Source organism: Argopecten irradians, chromosome 12 (assembly GCF_041381155.1).
Source record: "Argopecten irradians isolate NY chromosome 12, Ai_NY, whole genome shotgun sequence".
Taxonomy (NCBI): domain Eukaryota; kingdom Metazoa; phylum Mollusca; class Bivalvia; order Pectinida; family Pectinidae; genus Argopecten; species Argopecten irradians.
The window spans coordinates 39,874,488-39,896,248 of NC_091145.1; the positions used below are offsets into that span (position 1 = coordinate 39,874,488).

The 21,761-nt window shown below is 36.0% G+C and overlaps 1 protein-coding gene across 1 annotated transcript; it reads left to right on the forward strand.

The window, feature by feature from the left end:
• The first annotated feature begins 500 nt into the window (after positions 1-500).
• On the forward strand, positions 501-20,538 carry LOC138305144 (threonine synthase-like 1). Its single transcript, XM_069245550.1, is given in 11 exon segments — positions 501-1,007; positions 8,850-8,990; positions 9,324-10,120; positions 10,713-10,737; positions 10,740-10,791; positions 11,093-11,197; positions 16,572-16,674; positions 17,099-17,264; positions 18,466-18,717; positions 18,996-19,086; positions 19,385-20,538. Coding segments are annotated over 11 exon segments (2,193 nt in total). The 5' UTR covers positions 501-866; the 3' UTR covers positions 19,705-20,538.
• Positions 20,539-21,761: the final 1,223 nt, after the last annotated feature.

The window sequence follows — 21,761 nt, forward strand, 5'->3', positions numbered from 1 at the left end:
ATACTCTATGACAGACAAAGATAAGAAAGTTATCTCATTAATGAAGTTTTCATCAGTTTTAAGTATTATGATATAAAACACATACACTAAATTCATTACGTATAGTATTTGTTTTTATTTTATTTTATTTTTTTTCTTAAATATTATAAAAAAGACAACATGAACAGGACAGTGTTATTGTGTTCCAGTTTATGAGATATACCTCACTTCTAATGATATATTTTTTTGTAAAATCATTAAACAATACTAGGAAATATATAGTTACATATTGATATACTATTCATTGTCATATATGTTTAGTTATATTTTTTGTTTTGTTATTCCGATCACTTACGACCTATCGTAAGTCAATACTTACTAATAAGTAAGCACATATGTAGCTTGTATCGCCGGAAACATAAATGTATATATATGGTTCTTATTGTATAAATCCTTACTTAATTTTTTTTGTCTAAAGTTCGATCCTATATGCTATCTGGTGATAACTACATTAATTCTTATCCAATAAGTATAAATGATTGATTTCTGTTATGATGTATGAATTTGAAATGTTATAAAAAGATTCCTTGTTTGGATTCTTCAATTCTAAACTTATGAATAATAGATCTACTATGTCAAGAACAATTTGGTACTGAATCTTACTTCCACGTGTATTTATTTATTTATTTACAATATATACTGCTGTCAATATTAAGCCCCGCCTCCTACTGATAAGAATCCGACCCGGATTTTAAACTACATGTAGGCCGTCATTTTTAACAAAACTAAAAGTTATCGCTATAAGACGATTTTCTTATGGCGGTTTCCTTTGTATTGCGGTAGCGCAGTACAACGATTTACCACTTGACATTTACCTAATCGTTTTGATGAACATAATGAAAATGTACGGAGCGATCCGTAGAATATGTAATTTTAGGTTTCAGCAAACTGGTCGTACATGTACATTATTGACACCAGCCAAGCTGACCAGGATAGCAAGCTGTTCGATAGTGACTGGAAACCAACAGGTAGGTAAAGTCAGCTATGTGTCACTGTCCTCTGTTCAATGTCTATTTATAGACCATTGTTATGCTTTTAATGTACACCGGATTTAGCTACTTCCACTGTCTTGGTGCATTTAAATTCTGTAAATATCATTGAGGTAATACATGTAGTTATTTGATGCTTTAGTGCTAGCTCAACGTACATCCAAAAATGACGCCAACGAGGTCGACCGTAGCTATAGGCCTACAGAAATGTACTTACAAACAATTAGTTGTCAACACAAACATGTGGATATATATACACATGTACATCACTTTTCAGCTGGAGGAGTAACGTATTTTTAGCCCACCATCAACAGATGGTGGGCTATTCAAATCGCTTTTTGTCCGTGGTCCGTCGTCCGTCCTTCTGTCCGTCCTTCTGTCCGTCCGTCCTTCCGTCCTTCCGTCCGTTAACAATTCTTGTTACCGCTATTTCTCAGAAAGTACAGAAGGGATGTTTCTCAAATTTCATATGTAGGTTCCCCTAGGGCCCTAGTTGTGCATATTGTATTTTGGGACCAATCGGTCGACATAATGGCCGCCAGGCAGCCATCTTGGATTTTGATAGTTAAAGTTTGTTACTGCTATTTCTCAGATTGTATTGAAAGGATCTTTCTCAAATTTCACATGTAAGTTCCCCTAGGGGCCTAGTTGTGCATATTGCATTTTGGGACCAATCGGTCAACAAAATGGCCGTCAGGCAGCCATCTTTGATTTTGATAGTTAAAGTTTGTTACCGCTATTTCTCAGAATGTATTGAAGGGATCTTTCTCAAATTTCACATGTAAGTTCCCCTAGGGGCCTAGTTGTGCATATTGCATTTTGGGACCAATCGGTCAACAAAATGGCCGTCAGGCAGCCATCTTTGATTTTGATAGTTAAAGTTTGTTACCGCTATTTCTCAGAATGTATTGAAGGGATCTTTCTCAAATTTTACATGTAAGTTCCCCTAGGGGCCTAGTTGTGCATATTGCATTTTTGGACCAAGCGGTTAACAAGATGGCCGACAGGCCGCCATCTTGGATTTTGATAATTTAAAGTTTGTTACCACTATTTCTCAGAAAGTACCGAAAGAATTTTTCTCAAATTTCATGTACAGGTTTGCCTAGGGCCCTAGTTGTGCATATTGCATTTTGGGACAGATCGATAAACAAGATGGCCGACAGGCCGCCATCTTGGATTTTGACAATTGAAGTTTTTTACAGCTATTTCTCAGAAAGCACTAAGGGATCTGTCTCAAATTGCATGTGCAGGTTCCCCTAGGGGCCTAGTTGGGCTTATTGCATTTTGGGACCGATTGATGAACAAGATGGCCTTGGATTTTGATAGTTAAAGCTTGTTACCATTATTTCTCAGAAAGTACTCAAGGGATCTGTATCAAATTGCATGTGCAGGTTCCCCTAGGGGTCTAGTTGTGCATATTGCATTTTCGGACGGACCAGTGAACAAGATAGCCGACAGGACGCCATCTTGGATTTTGATAGTTGAAGCTTGTTACCACTATTTCTTAGAAAGTTCTGAAGGGATCTGTCTCAAATTTTATGTGCAGGTTCCCCTAGGTCCCAGGTTATGCATATTGCATTTTGGTAGTGATCGGTGAACAAGATGGCCGACAGGACGCCATCTTGGATTTTGACAATTGAAGTTTTTTTCCGCTATGTCTAAGAATGTACTGAAGTAATCTGTCTCTAATTGTATGTGCAGGTTCTTCTAGGGGTCTAGTTGTGCATATTGCATTTTAGGACCGTTCGGTGAATAAGATGGCCGACAGGACGCCATCTTGGATTTTGATAATTGAAGTTTGTTACTGTTATATATCTCAGAAAGTAGTCAAAGGATCTTTCTCAAATTTCATCTGTAGTAATATGTAGTAAAAGCTTGAAAAGCAGAGAAAATATCCCTCTTTCCTTTGTCAGACAAATATCGTTCTTAGGTGGGCGCCAAGATCCCTCTGGGATCTCTTGTTAATGTAAAAATGTTTAAGTGAATCTTACACGGGTCTATCAAGTAAACAGGGATATCAAATTCCTAACAGAAATGAAGAAAATAAACCTGTAGTTAATGCCAACGGATGTGTATGAAATATGTAGCATGAATATTGCATGCAAGTGAAGTTTCTGATTTAGTCATTTCATTTATACATAAATATGTTGTTACATGAACGAATAACAGAAATGAGAAACCAGCAGCTAAATTCAAAACACAATTTAATTACATATAAAATATTATACAGAGATGGTTTACAATATCTAACGTAATTGGTGGTGGTACAAGAGTAATACCAAAGTGTTACTTATCTGTATGCGAATGTCCTGGTATAATCCTTGATCCTTCCAGGTTTCAAATTAACAATAATCACAAATCCAGGAGGAAAATGAATGTCCACAGATGATTTTTAAAGTTCTAGGCAATATGAATAAATCCACACAAAGTGTTGTAATAATCCACAGATAAAGTCACAATAGCTCTCCCAATAGAATCTAATATGGCACTGTACAATTCTTGATATGTCTCATTACAGGTCTCATTACAGTTCTGATTAGCTTTGGACAGTTGGAGTATATATAGCTAAACCCTAATTCAAGAATATTGGAGAACCTTCTACTTCTAGAAATATCTAACTAAAAACAGTAAACAAATAAACACACAGAACTTTCTGGAAATAGATCATTCTAGATCTCTACTTATAATCAACATGTTTACAAACATATTTGTTTATACATGATAATATTCTAGAAAGTTCTATAACCTAGATTAATGATATGACCTTTATAGGATGTATTGATAATAAAGCTGTAGGAGTTATCTCCCTTATCTCATAACTACATGTATTTAGTGTCATACATAACACACCCCTCCTTAAAGAAAAGAAAGTTTTCTTGAAAAGGAAACTTTCTTGACATATCAAGTAATATTTAAATCCTTGATAAAGCATCAGCTAGAATATTGTCTTTCCCTTTGATATGTTTGATGTCAAGATTGTATTCTTGCAAAGTCAAACTCCACCTGAGAATTCTTTGGTTTTTGTTTTTCATTTTCCCAATGAATGTCAAAGGGTTGTGGTCGGTGAAGACCAACACAGGCACAACTGTAGTGCAGAGATACACATCAAATTGGTTCAAGGCCAAAATCAATGCTAAACATTCTTTCTCAATGGTGGAATAATTTCTCTGGTGTTTGTCAAACTTTTTCGAGAAATAACAAATTGGATGGTCAATTTGTTCAGTACCTTCTTGCATCAAAACAGCACCAACACCTACATCGCTGGCGTCAACAAACAGTTTAAACTGTTTATTAAAATCTGGAGCAGTCAGAACTTGTGAGTTTGATAATATAGCTTTCAATTTCTCAAAGGCAGACTTACATTCGTTTGACCAGACAAATTTGTCATTTTTCTTTAACAAAGCATAAGTGGAGCTGCTATAACAGAGAAATTTTGACAAAATTTTCTGTAGTATCCAGCCATACCAAGAAATCTCATCAGCTCTCTCTTGCTTCCAGGAATTGGAAAATCTATAATTGATTCTACTTTGGCCTGAACAGGTTTAACCTGCCCCTGTCCTACAACATGGCCTAAAACTTCAACAGTTGCATGACAAAATTCACATTTCAATAAGTTTACAGTCAATTTCATGGTAGTGAGTCTTTCGAAGAATTCACGAATCCCGCGTAGATGGTCTTCCCACGTGTCATGGTAGTTGATGACGTCATCAATGTATCCATCACAGCCTTCCAGGTCTGATATCACGCTGTTAAGAAGACGTTGAAATGTTGCCGGGGCATTCTTCATACCAAACGGCATAACTTTGTACTGGTACAAACCTTGTGAGGTTACAAATGCCGACACTTCTTTAGCTCTTTCTGTTAATGGCACCTGCCAATATCCTTTCAACAGGTCAAACTTGCTTACGTACTTGGCTTTGCCAACTTTGTCAATACACGAGTCAATCCTTGGAATTGAGAGTCTGTTTTACTGACAGAGTTTACTTTTCTGAAGTCAGTACAGAACCGGTATGTCTTATCTGGCTTTGGTACCAGAACACATGGAGAGCTCCATTCACTTTTACTTGGTTCAATAATATCATTGTCCAACATGTATTGAATTTCTTTCTTTAAATGTTCTTCTTTCAAAGGATTGACACGGTAAGGATGTTGCTTGACAGGTGGCGCATCGCCTACATCCACGTCATGATAGATAGCATCTGTTTTGCCTGGTGTTTCCGGAAACAAATGCTTAAACTCAAGTATCAAATCTTTCAGTTCATTGAGTTCCTTTTCTGATAGATGACACAGTTTCTTGTCCAAGTTCGCGAGCACATCTGAGTTCCGTAACTTAACACCACAGTCTAAACCTACATCTTGTACACCACCATCTAAGTCTAATTTACAAATATCAGCTGTACTTTCACTTTGTGATGGTACAGAGGCCAAAGTAGCAATAGGTTGAGAGGTCTTGCTCTCTTCTCTATCTACATATTTCTTAAGCATATTAACATGACATAGTTGAGTTTTCTTGCGCCTCCCTGGAGTTTGTACAATGTAGTTAACATCATCGACCTTTTCCTCCACAACATAAGGTCCAAAATATCTAGCTTGCAAAGGCTGACTCGGTATTGGTAATAGAGCCAAAATTTTGTCACCTGGATCAAAACTTCTTGCACGGGCATCTTTATCATACCATGTTTTCATTTTGGTTTGAGTAAGGGCCAAATTTTCTTTTGCCAGTTCACATGCCCTTGTCAACCTTTGCTTAAAGTTACACACATACTCTAAGAGATTCACTTTAGAATCTTCGTCCAAAATTTTGTCTTTCAAAATTTTCAAAGGACCACGTACAGTGTGTCCAAACACAAGTTCAAAGGGACTGAAACCAAGAGATTCTTGTACAGATTCTCTAACGCCAAACAACAACATGTGTATACCTTCGTCCCAATCTCTTTTGTTTTCAAAACAATAAGATCTCATCATATTCTTCAATGTCTGATGAAAACGTTCTAAAGCACCCTGAGACTCTGGATGATAAGCACTAGACTTATACTGCTTGATCTGGAGCTGGTACATGACTTGTTGAAAAATACCAGACATGAAATTTGAACCTTGGTCCGATTGGACAGCTTTTGGAAGACCAACCAGTGTAAAGAATTTAACCAAAGCCTTGACTATGTTAGGGGCCTTAATATTTCTGAGTGGAATGGCTTCAGGAAAGCGTGTGGAAGCACACATAATAGTTAAAAGATACTCATTCCCAGACTTAGTTTTGGGTAGAGGACCTACACAGTCTATAATGACTATACTAAATGGTTCCTCAAATGCTGGAATGGGGTGCAGAGGTGCCACAGGGATCAAGAAGAATAAATGTCTCTAGCTTTACCAATCAAGACACTTTGTAGAAGCATTGTAAGCTTATCTTCAGGCCATTTCATACTATCAGCTATTTTCTCAAAATGCAGAAAATACTTGTCAACTTCTTTCTCTTGAAAAGGAGGAACTAACTTTATGTTTCTACTAACATCAAAACCTCTGTTTCCATGTAAACCCCTAAAAGTTGGATTACTTGAACCGTCCTGAGAAGCTAGTTCTAATTCTTTCATTCTAAGTTCTGTTTCAGCTTGAATTTTTTGCTTCTCTAGCTCTAACATCTGATCTCTCTCTTTTTCTTTTAATTCTCTTTCAATTTCTTTTTATTTTAATTCTCTTTCAATTTCTTTTTCTTTTAATTCTCTTTCAATTTCTTTTTCTCTTAACTCCTTTTCTATTTCTCTTTCTCTCATTTCTTTCTCTATTTGTTTCATTTTCATTTCATGTTCAAGTTCCATTTGTCTAATTTGGATTTCTGAAGTGACTGTTTCCTCTATATTATCTAATGCACTAGAGTCAAATTTGCCATTGTCAACAAAATATCTTATAATTACATTCCTAATTTCAGCTTTCCTCAAATTAGTTTTGATAGTTAGGTCTAAATGTTTACCTAATAACAGTAAATCCTTTTTACTAACTTGCAAAAGAACTTCCAGGGATGGCGCTTTAACAAACTGTTCTACCTGCATAGTAGTCATGTTTATCTAGCTGTTGGTTTCAAATGTAAACTCAAAGTTTGTACACAAATTTTGAAAATTTCGTAATTAATTTTTCAAAGTTAGATTTCACAAATTAAATATCGATCTCGGACACGAGCCCCCAATTCCTGTTACATGAACGAATAACAGAAATGAGAAACCAGCAGCTAAATTCAAAACACAATTTAATTATATATAAAATATTATACAGAGATGGTTTACAATATCTAAAGTAATTGGTGGTGGTACAAGAGTAATACCATGATTTAAAGTGTTACTTATCTGTATGCGAATGTCCTGGTATAATCCTTGATCCTTCCAGGTTTCAAATTAACAATAATCACAAATCCACGAGGAAAATGAATGTCCACAGATGATTTGTAAAGTTCCAGGCAATATGAATAAATCCACACAAAGTGTTGTAATAATCCACAGATAAAGTCACAATAGCTCTCCCAATAGAATCTAATATGGCACTGTACAATTCTTGATATGTCTCATTACAGGTCTCATTACAGTTCTGATTAGCTTTGGACAGTTGGAGTATATATAGCTAAACCCTAATTCAAGAATATTGGAGAACCTTCTACTTCTAGAAATATCTAACTAAAAACAGTAAACAAATAAACACACAGAACTTTCTGGAAATAGATCATTCTAGATCTCTACTTATAATCAACATGTTTACAAACATATTTGTTTATACATGATAATATTCTAGAAAGTTCTATAACCTAGATTAATGATATGACCTTTATAGGATGTATTGATAATAAAGCTGTAGGAGTTATCTCCCTTATCTCATAACTACATGTATTTAGTGTCATACATAACAATGTATATTTGTGATTAACATGCATTTGTATGTTATAGACTACATATTTACTTATTCGTTCATTAACGGGATCAACGGTACTTAAAGACGAATTGATGACATGGTTAATGACATATAAAGGGTTGGACCGTAAAGATTAATATTTAAAGAATATGACTAATAACTAAAGGGGTCTATCAAGTAAATAGGTATATCAGAACTGCTATACCACAATTAATCTTCATAGAGAGTATTGATAATTAGAAACATTGATGAGAACGTGTACGAACAGGGCTTGGCGAGTGTTGTCCAGCCCAAACCTGTCATGATGATAGAGATATTCCTATCTACTGTGCAGATCCATGTTTGCAAATGCATGGTTGCTAGGAAAAGTTTATCTTTCACATATAATGCAGTATGACAGCTCACATGCAAGTTAAACAGTTGCATGTCATCATCAATCAAAGCAGAGTAAACGAATCCGTATCGAAGATGATGACTTCAATATCAATACCTTGTAAACAAATCCATATCGAGGAGGATGACTTCAATATCAATACCTTGATTTCTTGTTGGTGGAAAGAAAAAAAGTCATTTTAATACAACTGAACTTCCATTGTAATTCTCTAGTAAAATAAAAAAGTAAACATGGATCAGCCGAGTAGATAGGAATAAGTCAAGTCAAGCATCGTACAATAGTTCAGCACATGAGATGCCCCGCACTGAGCAGCAAATGTCTTAATAACCGGAACATGCTACGTATCTTCTCTTTCCCTGTAATTAACCTTTTATTATATAAATATCTGATGTTGACACATTCATTAGACATTATGACTCATGTTAAAGTTACTTGTATGGTTTCTAAATTTTATTTACGTAACTATATACATTTTACAGGACAATGTAATTTTATGGTTTCTAAATTTTATTTACGTAACTATATACATTTTACAGGACAATGTAATTTTAATGGGCAGTCCCGGGTCTGGTAAAACCACGGTAGGACGCTTACTAGGCCCCAAAGTAGGCATGGAAGTTTTGGATATAGATGACCACCATCTCGAACCATATTGGGATATGAGTGTCGCCGAAAAAGTAAGTTACATGTAACTATGAACCATGTAACTTGAAATATTCAGGGGTTTCTTCATCGTAGTTTCTATTAATTCTGTGGGTAAAATGCTTAAGATTTCTTCGTTTAACAATAAAATATTTACATTAATTACAGTATTGAATTTTTACACATGGAATTTTTCATATAATACAGTATACATGTAAGCAGGACAAATCAGCCAAATTGTCGTCACCCATTCTAGTTTGGGTTCTAATGAAATACTACAAATGTGTAGTTATCTGTGTAAGAGACCAATTTGTTAAATCCTAAGATTTTTTTTACTGATAAACATTAATTTTGCCTTGATGTTTTAGTTAGAAGAAGTTGGAGCTGATTCATTTATCGAAGCAGAAGGAAAGGCACTCTTAAAGTTTCATGAACGCGGTAAAGTTATCTCTCTTACTGGTTCGAACCCTATGTATAAATCCGCTATGGATCACGTGGCCAGGACTGGCATTGTGGTATTTCTGGATACACCTTCAGACGATATCGTGAGACGGCTGGAGGAGATGAAAGTCAACCGGATAGTCGGACAGACTGATGGAATGCCAATGGCAGCTCTTCTGAAGTATCGACAACAATTTTACGAAGGATCATACGATATTCGTGTCATGGTCGAAGAAGGCGAAACACCAGAATCTATAACGAACAAAGTCTATTTAGCTCTTAGTCAATTGAAAACAAAACCTGGATATATTTCAACTCGACAGACTATAAAAGTGGAAAGCCGAAAGTCTTTTTCAGATGTTATTTTGAAAGGTCTGGCACCCGATGGCGGGTTGTATGTCCCAGCTGTATGTTTACCTGTCTTTTCCGTGGGAGAATTAAAACGAATGGTTGACTTAGAGTATGATCAACGGGCACTACGGATTCTGGAGAAGTGTATACATCCTTCTGATCTCCATCCCTCGTCGTTATCACGTTTTCTGTCTAAAGCTTACAGCTCTGAAAATTTCGGATGCTCAAAGATATTCCCGGTCCGTCATTTACATGATAATCAATACCTTCTAGAACTATTCCACGGACCAACGGCTTCCTTTAAAGACGCAGCTTTGCAATTGATGCCCCAGTTCTTTGTTGAGTCGTTGAAGGTTTCCAATTCTAGGTCAAAGTAAGTCAGTTTTGTTTTCCTATCTTATATACATATGTAATGGCAAAGTATTGTATATGCGTATCTAAATTGCTGATGATATACATTATATATTCAGTTACTCGTGTACAAAAATATAATAAATCAGGTAAACGTCAAAAAATAATAATACTCTTAGCTCTTTTGAGTAGAATGTTCTAGACATGAGCAATCACTTTGTTCTTCTGATTTTCAAAGTATCATGGTGTCCATAACGACGAAAAAATGGTAACTGTGAATGTAATAATAGGATAAGTTTTTGAGGGATTCCTAACAGATAGGTTTAGTAGTGGAAGTAGTGCATTTCTTTTCATATATAACGTAAGAATCGAATTGCAAATAAAATACCCCAACATACAGCCGAACGGTAATTATATATAAGGTATAAATGCACAAGGCTTGGGTCATTAGATGGTAATGTCAATTAAAGATTTTGCTCGTTAGACAAACTCGAACCTAACTTATGGTTTTTCGTTATTTTCTATTGAACTCTAAGTTTTAATTGCAGTTAAACAATGAAATGAACCATATCTTCTGATATATTTTTTTCAATTTTTTTTTATATTTCAAACAGGTATGCCATTATCGTTGCTACCTCCGGTGATACGGTGATACGGGTGGGGCTGTCCTTGATGGTTTCATTAGGCACGCAGGTATGACATTGTCACTGAAGTTAATTTTAATTAACTGGTATAATATATTAGAGGACAGAGGTAACACCCCCACCCACAAAACAAACACAAAAGACACAAAAACAAAACAACAAAAAAACCTACACTACAGGTATGAATATGTAATTTCCCCTGTATCATCGAATGTAATTCGATAAATCCTTACAATGCAATTACATATATGTACTTCGTTGTGGTAGATGAATGATATAGGCGAAGATAATTTTCATGTGAAAGTTCATATTTTAGAATGCCATTGCAATAGTCCTTCTTTTTTGTCCAGGTGGCGCTGATGTCGGAGTTTTGGTATTGTACCCGGATGATGGAATCAGTGACGTACAGAAACATCAGATGACGTCAATGGCGGGTAAAAATATTAAAGTTACAGGTGTGTAAACAATAGGATAATATCGATGATTTTAATCTATTATATAATCGTTCATTGATATAAAGAACTTACTGTCGACGCGGGATTACTTCGAAAGGCACAGGTGAAATACTAACAAGACAGACGGAGGGAGTTCCTTTGATCACTACAGGCACACATTGAATGGGATAACATGCGCGTGGCGATTGGTTGAGTCTGACTTCATAAGCCCCGCCCAATAAACAACAATGACAGCACGTAAAACTCTTCAATTCAGTAATCACCGAGATGTGACGGCGTAGTTACATGACCTCTCAGTTTTCGGTGTAGAACAAACAACTCGATATTTTAATATTAACTTTACATATATACTGTATGGTAATGTCCCGGTTAATTTGAACCAACGGAGAGTTCAAACACGCATTTTTAGGGAAAAAAATAATTCTTTAACTAATGACAGTTCGAACACGTCAAATGATCAAAGTAAAGGTAAGATTTTTGTCGGCAAATCGGCACAATGGGATCCCCATATATGACGGTATTTTGAATATTGCCACAAAGATTTTTGAATTAAAGACTGAATGAATGATCATTACAATGACTTTTACAACAGATAATGAATTAAAATGAACATTTTAAGTAATAAATAAAATTATTTGCGCTGAAATATTGTGCACAAAACAGCACCCCAACAATGTACATATTTGTACTTTATGTACGTGGAAGAAATCGCCAATGTTCATTAGGCCCAATCTAGATAAAGATATCACTTAAAATCGACATTAAAATTCAACATTCGGTCTTATTACATGTAAACATGTGCCGTACGCTGGTTTCGGCAAGCCAGTTACGCGGTTTCATGTCAGCGAGCACGCTGGATATTCAGCTCCGGCCATAACAATCTACTTGTTGGTAATATTTTAACAATGTAAACGTAAACGTGCATATTTTTCATCAGTTTAAATATATCAACATAATCTATCTAATTTAGACGTAGACAATCTGCGATCGGGGGGTAGACAATCTGACAGTTCGATTGTCCTAATTTTACGAACAGAATGTAAACATTTTCAGCAGCAGTTTCGTAAAAGCAACCGACTCTATTTATAATTAAAAAACATGTTTAGTTACGAAATATAAAAAAGGACTAATACTTAACTAGATTTTCTGTGGTTGAGTGCCAGTAAATAATTACGGACGTCGTTGTAGATTCTTAGGCCTCGATCAACGGTGCTGTTTTGGGGCTTTGACTACACGCATGGCTTCTGTTACACAATTAACATTAGGCCTACAGTACATAATAAATTTCTAATTAAATGTACAAATAAATCCTCATGTTAATGGAGAATTCATCTTTCAGATAAATCAGCAAAATGTGTGCTTTTCCTCGAAATTTTCTGCTTTACGTCGCTTATGTCAGATATGTATCGGTACTGAAACCTATTTTTAAATACCGATTTCAACTCGGATCGAACGCACGTTTTTTCTGAAGCTTATTTTTTGAGGAAATGGGCGTGTTTATAGAAATGATTCGACCAATGAAAACAAGCGCTGCATTCCCAGAATAAATTAACCACACTCGTGTGTATAGATACACAAGTAGCTAGTTCATCCACATATCGAGGAAGTAATGCAGCCGTGCCTTTCGAAGTAATCCCGCGTCGACAGTAAGTAGTATTTATCTTTTGATTATCCTCTTCCCTTGATTCTTACGCGCTTATAGTTTCATGCATCATTTAAATAATGTTTTAATGACGCAGTGCAAAATTCTTCTCATAATTATCAGTTTTCCTTTTTAAATTCAAAAAGGAAAACTGATTCGCGTTTCTAAATGAAACTTATGTGTATAACGTTAATGCAGTACATACAAATGTAGCTAGAAACTCGAATTACGTAAAACTATCCTCCCTTGCTACTAGTACAGCGGATTGTAGAAAAATACTGCACTTTGTGATAAAAGCACCAAATTTGGTATACACATACTTTTCAACGTATTAATCAATATTAGATATGGAGGCAATCTCAAAAAACATCACTTCCGGTTTTTTTCAAGATGGCCGCCAGACGCCATTTTTGACATACAAAACATGGATTGGTAGTATATTTACATTCGAAAAAGACTCGGAAGATGCTTGAATTATTAACTTAGACGCATGAAGCATTTTTAATCATAGTCATTTTAATAAATTAGTGCATTTTTTATTGAAAAATGCAAATTACCCACCACTTCCGGTTTGAAATTCAAAATGGCTGCCATTTCATGGGAGCTGTTATCTTGTAAAGTTGATTCGAAACGCGTTCTCAAATAATGAACATAATGTCATAAAAACACACAGTTTTTTTAGAATGTTTCATTTAAGGATTTTTTTCACCTCTTATTTAATCTTCCTTTTCAATTGTCTGTCTATTTATGTTCAAATATTGTAGGATTTGTCTCATCTTCAGTTTTCATTGTTTTTGCAGTTTCATTCACATGCGCACAATGCTGATCATTCCAATGAAAATTTCAGGCACTTACAAGCCTTTTTGCAACCAGTTTTACAACCACACTTTATTAATTCTTGTGCTGATGTGGCGCCGTCAGGAAGTTTTGTCCACAAAGGGTTCCATCCACTTGTTTCTTGCTTCCATCCCCAGTTAGACGGTGAAGGTAGTTCTTGAATTGGCTCAAGACATTGCCCCCATACATAGCCTCCTTGGAAAACTGCACGTTTCGCATGCTGCATCAGTGAAGCTTGGGTTGGTGGTAAAGAATCCATGGTACGATTCTTCTGAGTAAATAGTTGTTTCCTTGCATCATTGACATAATTGAGTTTGCTACTTCTGCAATATAACATTACTACAAACCGTTCCAATACCATCATGTCATCCTCGTTTATGCTCGCAGGACAGTTACTTAAATGACAAAGTGTTGTTGTCAGTTCTTGATCAGCATTCCATGTATCCCACGCAGATTTCTTGCCTCTTTCATTAAATGAAGAGACAGTATCACGTCCTGTGAAAGCGTGGAACAGCGGTAGTGCTTTTGCTTTATCATTTCCTAAGGTGTTTAAAATGTACGGTATGAATACTTTGTCAGCATACTCGTCAAAGGTTTTTGCTGTCCCAGGTTGCTTAAAGTTAACAACAGCCGCACCATCAAATACTACAGCTTGCACCTCGTCATCAGGATGATCTTGTCTTTGTGGTATAAGTACGTCAAGGCACTTCATCAGGTCTGATTTTGTTGTGTGGCGAAGTTGTCCATTCACCGTTAAAGAAGGTGGACAACTTTGGTTTTCGTGTTTGAAAAATTCTTCGAGGTTACCATTTCTTGTTTGACAAGCGATGTATAACTTTGCAAATAACGAACAGTTGCTCTGTATAATTTGCAGTTTCTGTGAATCTCTTTTCACAATGACTTCTTTGGGACTTGAGAATAGTGCCAGTTTGTTTCTCTTTATGGTAGAAAATACAGATGTTGTTCTTTGTATAAGTCTCTCCTCAATGAATTGTTGAAACTGGTCTTTTCCAAGGTTTTGGATTTCATTCACAGTTTTCACCACGCTCGAGGTGGCAATTTCTTTTGAGTCCAGGATAAGTAAGTCCTCACTTTGGTCCAAAAATGGATTTCCTAATTCCTCAAAGACAGTGACCAATGACTCCACATCATACAGGTTCATGTAATAAAGCATGTTATAAAGGATTGGGGGGGAAACATTGCGTAGTGTAATTCATAAATTTCACATTGTGTATAGTTATGAACGAGTGACGTTATCGGACATATAAAAGTGCAATTCACTAGTGGTTATTGATACATACCATTTTCTACTCTTATTTTGCAGTGAAATAAAAATGTTTGTCTAAATTTATAACGAGGAATTAGTGTCAAATTATTCGAGACACCATTAAATGTCACTTTCCATTTATGATTAAGGTGTACGCCATTTGAGACACCATTAAATGTTACTTTCCATTTATGATTTAGGTGTACGCCATTCGAGACACCATTAAATGTTACTTTCCATTTATGATTTAGGTGTACGCCATTCGAGACACCATTAAATGTTACTTTCCATTTATGATTTAGGTGTACGCCATTCGAGACACCATTAAATGTTACTTTCCATTGATGATTTAGGTGTACGCCATTCGAGACACCATTAAATGTTACTTTCCATTGATGATTTAGGTGTACGCCATTCGAGACACCATTAAATGTTACTTTCCATTTATGATTTAGGTGTACGCCATTCGAGACACCATTAAATGTTACTTTCCATTTATGATTAAGGTGTACGCCATTTGAGACACCATTAAATGTTACTTTCCATTTATGATTTAGGTGTACGCCATTCGAGACACCATTAAATGTTACTTTCCATTTATGATTTAGGTGTACGCCATTCGAGACACCATTAAATGTTACTTTCCATTTATGATTTAGGTGTACGCCATTCGAGACACCATTAAATGTTACTTTCCATTTATGATTTAGGTGTACGCCATTCGAGACACCATTAAATGTTACTTTCCATTTATGATTAAGGTGTACGCCATTTGAGACACCATTAAATGTTACTTTCCATTTATGATTTAGGTGTACGCCATTCGAGACACCATTAAATGTTACTTTCCATTTATGATTTAGGTGTACGCCATTCGAGACACCATTAAATGTTACCTTCCATTTATGATTTAGGTGTACTCCATTCGAGACACCATTAAATGTTACTTTCCATTTATGATTTAGGTGTACGCCATTCGAGACACCATTAAATGTTACTTTCCATTGATGATTTAGGTGTACGGCATTCGAGACACCATTAAATGTTACTTTCCATTTATGATTTAGGTGTACGCCATTCGAGACACCATTAAATGTTACTTTCGATTGATGATTTAGGTGTACGCCATTCGAGACACCATTAAATGTTACTTTCCATTTATGATTTAGGTGTACGCCATTCGAGACACCATTAAATGTTACTTTCCATTGATGATTTAGGTGTACGCCATTCGAGACACCATTAAATGTTACTTTCCATTTATGATTTAGGTGTACGCCATTCGAGACACCATTAAATGTTACTTTCCATTTATGATTTAGGTGTACGCCATTCGAGACACCATTAAATGTTACTTTCCATTTATGATTTAGGTGTACGCCATTCGAGACACCATTAAATGTTACTTTCCATTTATGATTTAGGTGTACGCCATTCGAGACACCATTAAATGTTACTTTCCATTTATGATTTAGGTGTACGCCATTCGAGACACCATTAAATGTTACTTTCCATTGATGATTTAGGTGTACGCCATTCGAGACACCATTAAATGTTACTTTCCATTTATGATTTAGGTGTACGCCATTCGAAACACCATTAAATGTTACTTTCCATTTATGATTTAGGTGTACGCGGGGATTTCGACGCGTGTCAATCTTTTGTAAAACGTGCCTTTAATGACCTTTCCTTAGAGCAGGACCTGATGGACAATATCAACTGTAAACTTAGGTATGTTATATATATGTATTTAAAACATATTTCATAGATGAAAAGAGAAATCATAAATGAACGACACGTGCTTATTTGAAATATATTTTAAAACATACCTATATTTTATATTTTGTCGCATCTGAAGACTCAAAGATGCAGAATTGACTACCTGTGAAACGCCCAACTAAAAGCGGCAAAGATAAACTGGTTGTGTCTTTGTTCACAACTTTTATTTGAACGGGCTTTTTTAGTCGTCAAGAGCTGAGAACCCCCATGTCCCATTTCTTATTCTTCTGTACTAACAAAGTGCAAAGATGTATTACTTTTCACATCTGTCTTCACATTTTACAAAAAATGACACATCCATGTACTCAGTGTTGATACAGGAACACTGCCAAATATCGTTTATTAATATGTGGATATTATGTATGTCATTGTCTAGTGCCGCTAACTCCATCAGCTGGGGCCGGCTCCTACCACAGTTGGTGTATCACGTGTCCTCTTACCTCGACCTAGTCCAGACTGGGGTCGTCCGACTCGGCGACCAGGTAGATCTGTGTATCCCCACAGGAAACTTTGGTAATATCCTGGCTGCATATTATTCTAAGGTAAAGTTGGTTAAAGGCCCACTGCCTTTCCGGAGCAAAACTTAAAGGTTTCTTAAAAAACATTAATAACATCAGAAAATATATACCGATGGCCTCAGATGAGGTTACAACACAAAACATATGCAAGATTCCCTGCGTAATATATGATAACAGTGGAGAGTCATTTTGCCGTTTTGCCGTCTGGCTCAGAGAAAGTCAATTACAGCACGGTATTTGGGACGACGGCGGGAAACATAAAACGACCCGCCTTATGAAAATTAACATTTTATTTATTTCAATCAAATTGTTCAGAAGGTGATGATACGTGTAGTATTAACGGTAAGTTAATAACTTTTGCGACTCTACAAAATTATCGATCTCGTTTTTCATTCCCATTTTAAAAATCAAAAGCCGTTTCGGAAAGGTAGTGGCCCTTTAAAGTAATTTCATTACACGTAAATTGTTAATATTTATATTACGCATAAACATTAGTTACCTACAGCTGGACAGATGTGACACATTTTTTTAAGTATGACAAAATATTTGTTTATAAAGGACGAGTTTCTTTTCTTTACATACTCACGTAAAACCGTTTATGTAGGACAAGCCATACATGTAGCCTTATCATGTATGGTGAAAAGTAGTTCAATGTAAAATGTTATGTTTCCTCTACGTGCTCTCGTACTCACGTGCTGACGTACTCACGCAGAGAAAAATATTTTTCACACTTAGCCTACATTAAATTATTTTCATAATTAACAAAAATATTTCTTGTTCTTCACATGCAGGGCCTTGTTGTAAACTAGACATTGTCTAAATATGTTACCCTGGTTAAATAAAAGATATTTTTATCATATAGTGAATTTACGTGAGCAAGTAAATGAACCCACCTTACAAAAAAAACATTTCTGTTCCTACATAAAAACAAATCATGACACCTCTGTGATATTTTAGTCACCAATGGGATTTATTTCCTATGATGTTTGGTTGCCTGTTTGAAGTATACCACGATTGCCGATTATATACCGCGGTGTGTGGCTGGGGATCCATCACGTTTAATGTTAACTAAATATTATCAAACTAACAATGGCTAACAATTAAATGTACATGTAATCTAAGTGAATGACGTTGAATGGATGTTAACTGTTTCATATTATGTTTTTTTTTCAGAAAATGGGACGTTGAATGAATATTAATAACTGTTTTATATTTTGTTTTTCAGCAAATGGGAGTACCATACCGGCGGTTAATATGTGCGTCTAATGCCAACAATATATTGACAGATTTTATTAAAACCGGAACCTATGATCTCCGCAACCGGAAGTTACATAAAACCACTTCCCCCGCAATAGATATACTGGTGTCCTCTAATCTCGAACGCTATTTATACCACTTGTCAGGTGGATCTGCTGAATTCATCTCAGAATGTTACCAAAAACTGGATTCATCGAAGCATTTTTCAATTCCAGAAAATGTAAGAGTATTAAAAAGATATATTTTACATTTCTTTTCTTATCCCAAAGTATTTTATTCTATGATTTGTCTTCCTATTAGCGTTTTGCCAAGCGCGTCTGAAGAAACTTTCATGTCTTTGGCGCAAATAATCATTAGTAAAATCAAAAGCTTCAGCTTTGCTTTAATCATCGTTCTCAAATAAAGATTATAATATGCCATTCCGTTCTATTTGGTATAAATTAGATAAAATGGTCCATTACTGTGATTCAGATAGTTTTAATAACACTTGTGTTCCAGATGCTTTCTGCCATGAACGAACTGTTTGTTGCGGACTGGTGTTCAGAAGAGGATGCGAAAACCATTATTAAGGATACTCTAGAAAAAACAGGTTTGTGAAGTGCTAATTCTAACTGAAGAGGTCGGTTTACTTCACTTTGGAAAGATGATTTGAGTATTTCTAAAATATACTGTATTTATCATGAATTCCGCTGAAAAGAATAATATCTGCCCTAAGAGCTCATATAAGATTCTTCAAGTCGACAAGTATGATATCAATTAATGAATAGTGGTCTGATAATGTACCGACATGACAAATAGGTTGGATAGAAGTATTTCAGTCAAGTCCTATATTTCGATTAATTTGACTTACTTACTGTTCGTGATTTGTGCTGCCGTTTCATTTACAGGTTACTTACTGGACCCACATACGGCTGTGGCTAAAGCTGTTGGTGACCGCTATAACACTCGGGATTGTCCCATGGTCATAGCTTCCACAGCTCACTACGCAAAGTTTGGACCCGACGTGGCCAGATTCCTTGGACTGGACGTTCAAAATGAGCATCCGATTGACGTGTTTGAGAAACTCCAAGGGCGGTGTACCAGTCCATCGATACACCATCCTGTACAAGAGTCCATGAAACATCCACAAATACACACAGACGTCCTAAACTCACAGTACTCTGAAGTACGGAAGGAGATTCAAGAGTTTGCTCGTACAATTGGTTGAGATGTCTAGGAATATATACTTTTTAATGAAATCCACATATTTAGAGAAAATCATTAACAACCACAAATCGGTTAAACTAAGATAGTTATACATATAAATAGGAGTATACGGTATTTAGCTTTGATATAACCAGGTGATGAGCAAAGTAGACATCTACCATACAGGTCAAAACAAGGTCACAGTGCAGAATCACAAGGAAAGTCATGTAGTAAAAAGACATAGGAAGTTATATTGATGAGGGGAAATAAGAATATCCCTTTTTTATAGCATATCAAACAAAGCAATGACACTTAGAAATGGGTGTGCACTATTTCATATTTTATCCAGTAACTGCAGTTATATCTGTGAAAACAATACATGTTATGTCTTTTTAATATCATTGAAAAAATCTATGTACAATGCATATGTTTAACGCAAATGATTGTATGAAATACAAGGATATGTTTCAATAAATAATGTATTACTATCGCTGTCGTTATATCCACCCCTGGACTATTTTATAGCCTAACTGAAGACTCTATAGGCGACACCAGATGAGACAGATAATTTGGTCCTTTGATGTATATCTACCCGAAAGAATTGAATAACAGTACATTGGTTAACTGTGACTTTGATGATTGCCGTCGATATATCACTGTTCTCTTCAAATACAGTATCTGCAGGCCTGTGATTGGTCAGGTTTTTTTCTCTTAGACTGCCGTCAGTTTTGCTTTAAAACGCTCGTACTATTCACCCCTGTAAATAACGTATCGAGCCTTTGTATTGGTGATAGAGAGAACCATAAAAATAGCATGTTTGCGGCAAACTAACTGCAATAAAATCTGATTGCAAGAACATTTTGCAACAGTATTTACGACTAGCCGGAACTTTCTCGCAAATATCTATTTGTGGGAAGATTGCAGCAACCATATTTACGATGAATTAGAATGTTGCAAATGTGTTGCAAATATGCCAAAAGATTGAAGCAAATAGTATGAAAACGTTTTCATTTGAAGAGTGGTCCCAGCTGAACCAAGGAAAGCCAATTGGGATGATGCCATGACTAGTCTTCCCTCCATCAATATTTGCTTGAAATCACTACATAATGTACTAGTTTAACGTTCTGCATGTATTGTAACCGAATTTTGTCAGAAACATTCTTGTGAAAGACAGAGATTTTATAAATGACTGCTCTGCCCCCCTGGAAGAGTCGAAGCTGACCCGAATATGTGCAAATTGAAATAATTCACTAAACGTTCTCGCTACGATGTGTATTCATAATGTTCTGCATGAAATATAACAAAATTTTGAACGTTTTTGTCCCGTCATCAACGATAGCCGGGGAAGGCGAGACCAAGCTAGGTGTTGCTGAAATCCGTTGGCGGCTACAGCTGCTTCGTCAACATTTACGTTAAAGTCTACTTTTTACAAACTTTTACACGTGACTCCTTGCATCAGTCAGAATAGATGAACAAAGATTTAGAAAACAAAAAAATTGGTTCTGGTATTTGAGTGAAAAACTCATACCTTTGGTGGATATTGAGAATTTGAGTTAATGTTAACCATCTCAATCAGATAAGATTGAGACTTGGTCAAGTTATTATTACTATATATTATTTAATTTTGAAAAGAAAAAAATACATGTCCAGTTTTTAGCTCACCTGGCCCGAATGGCCGGTGAGCTTATGTCATGGCGCGGCGTCCGTCGTCCGTCGGCGTCCGTCGTCGTCCGTCTGTCCGTCAACATTTCCTTTAAATCGCTACTAGTCATAGAGTTCTGCATGGATTGTAACCAAATTTGGCCACAAACATCCTTGGGGGAAGGGGAACAGAACTTGTATCAATTTTGGCTCTGACACCCCAGGGGCAGGAGGGGCGGGGCCCAATAGGGGAAATAGAGGTAAATCCTATAAATCGCTACTTGTCCTAGAGTTCTGCATGGATTGTAACCAAATTTGGCCACAAACATCCTTGGGGGAAGGGGAACAGAACTTGTATCAATTTTGGCTCTGACACCCCAGGGGCAGGAGGGGCGGGGCCCAATATGGGAAATAGAGGTAAATCCTATAAATCGCTAC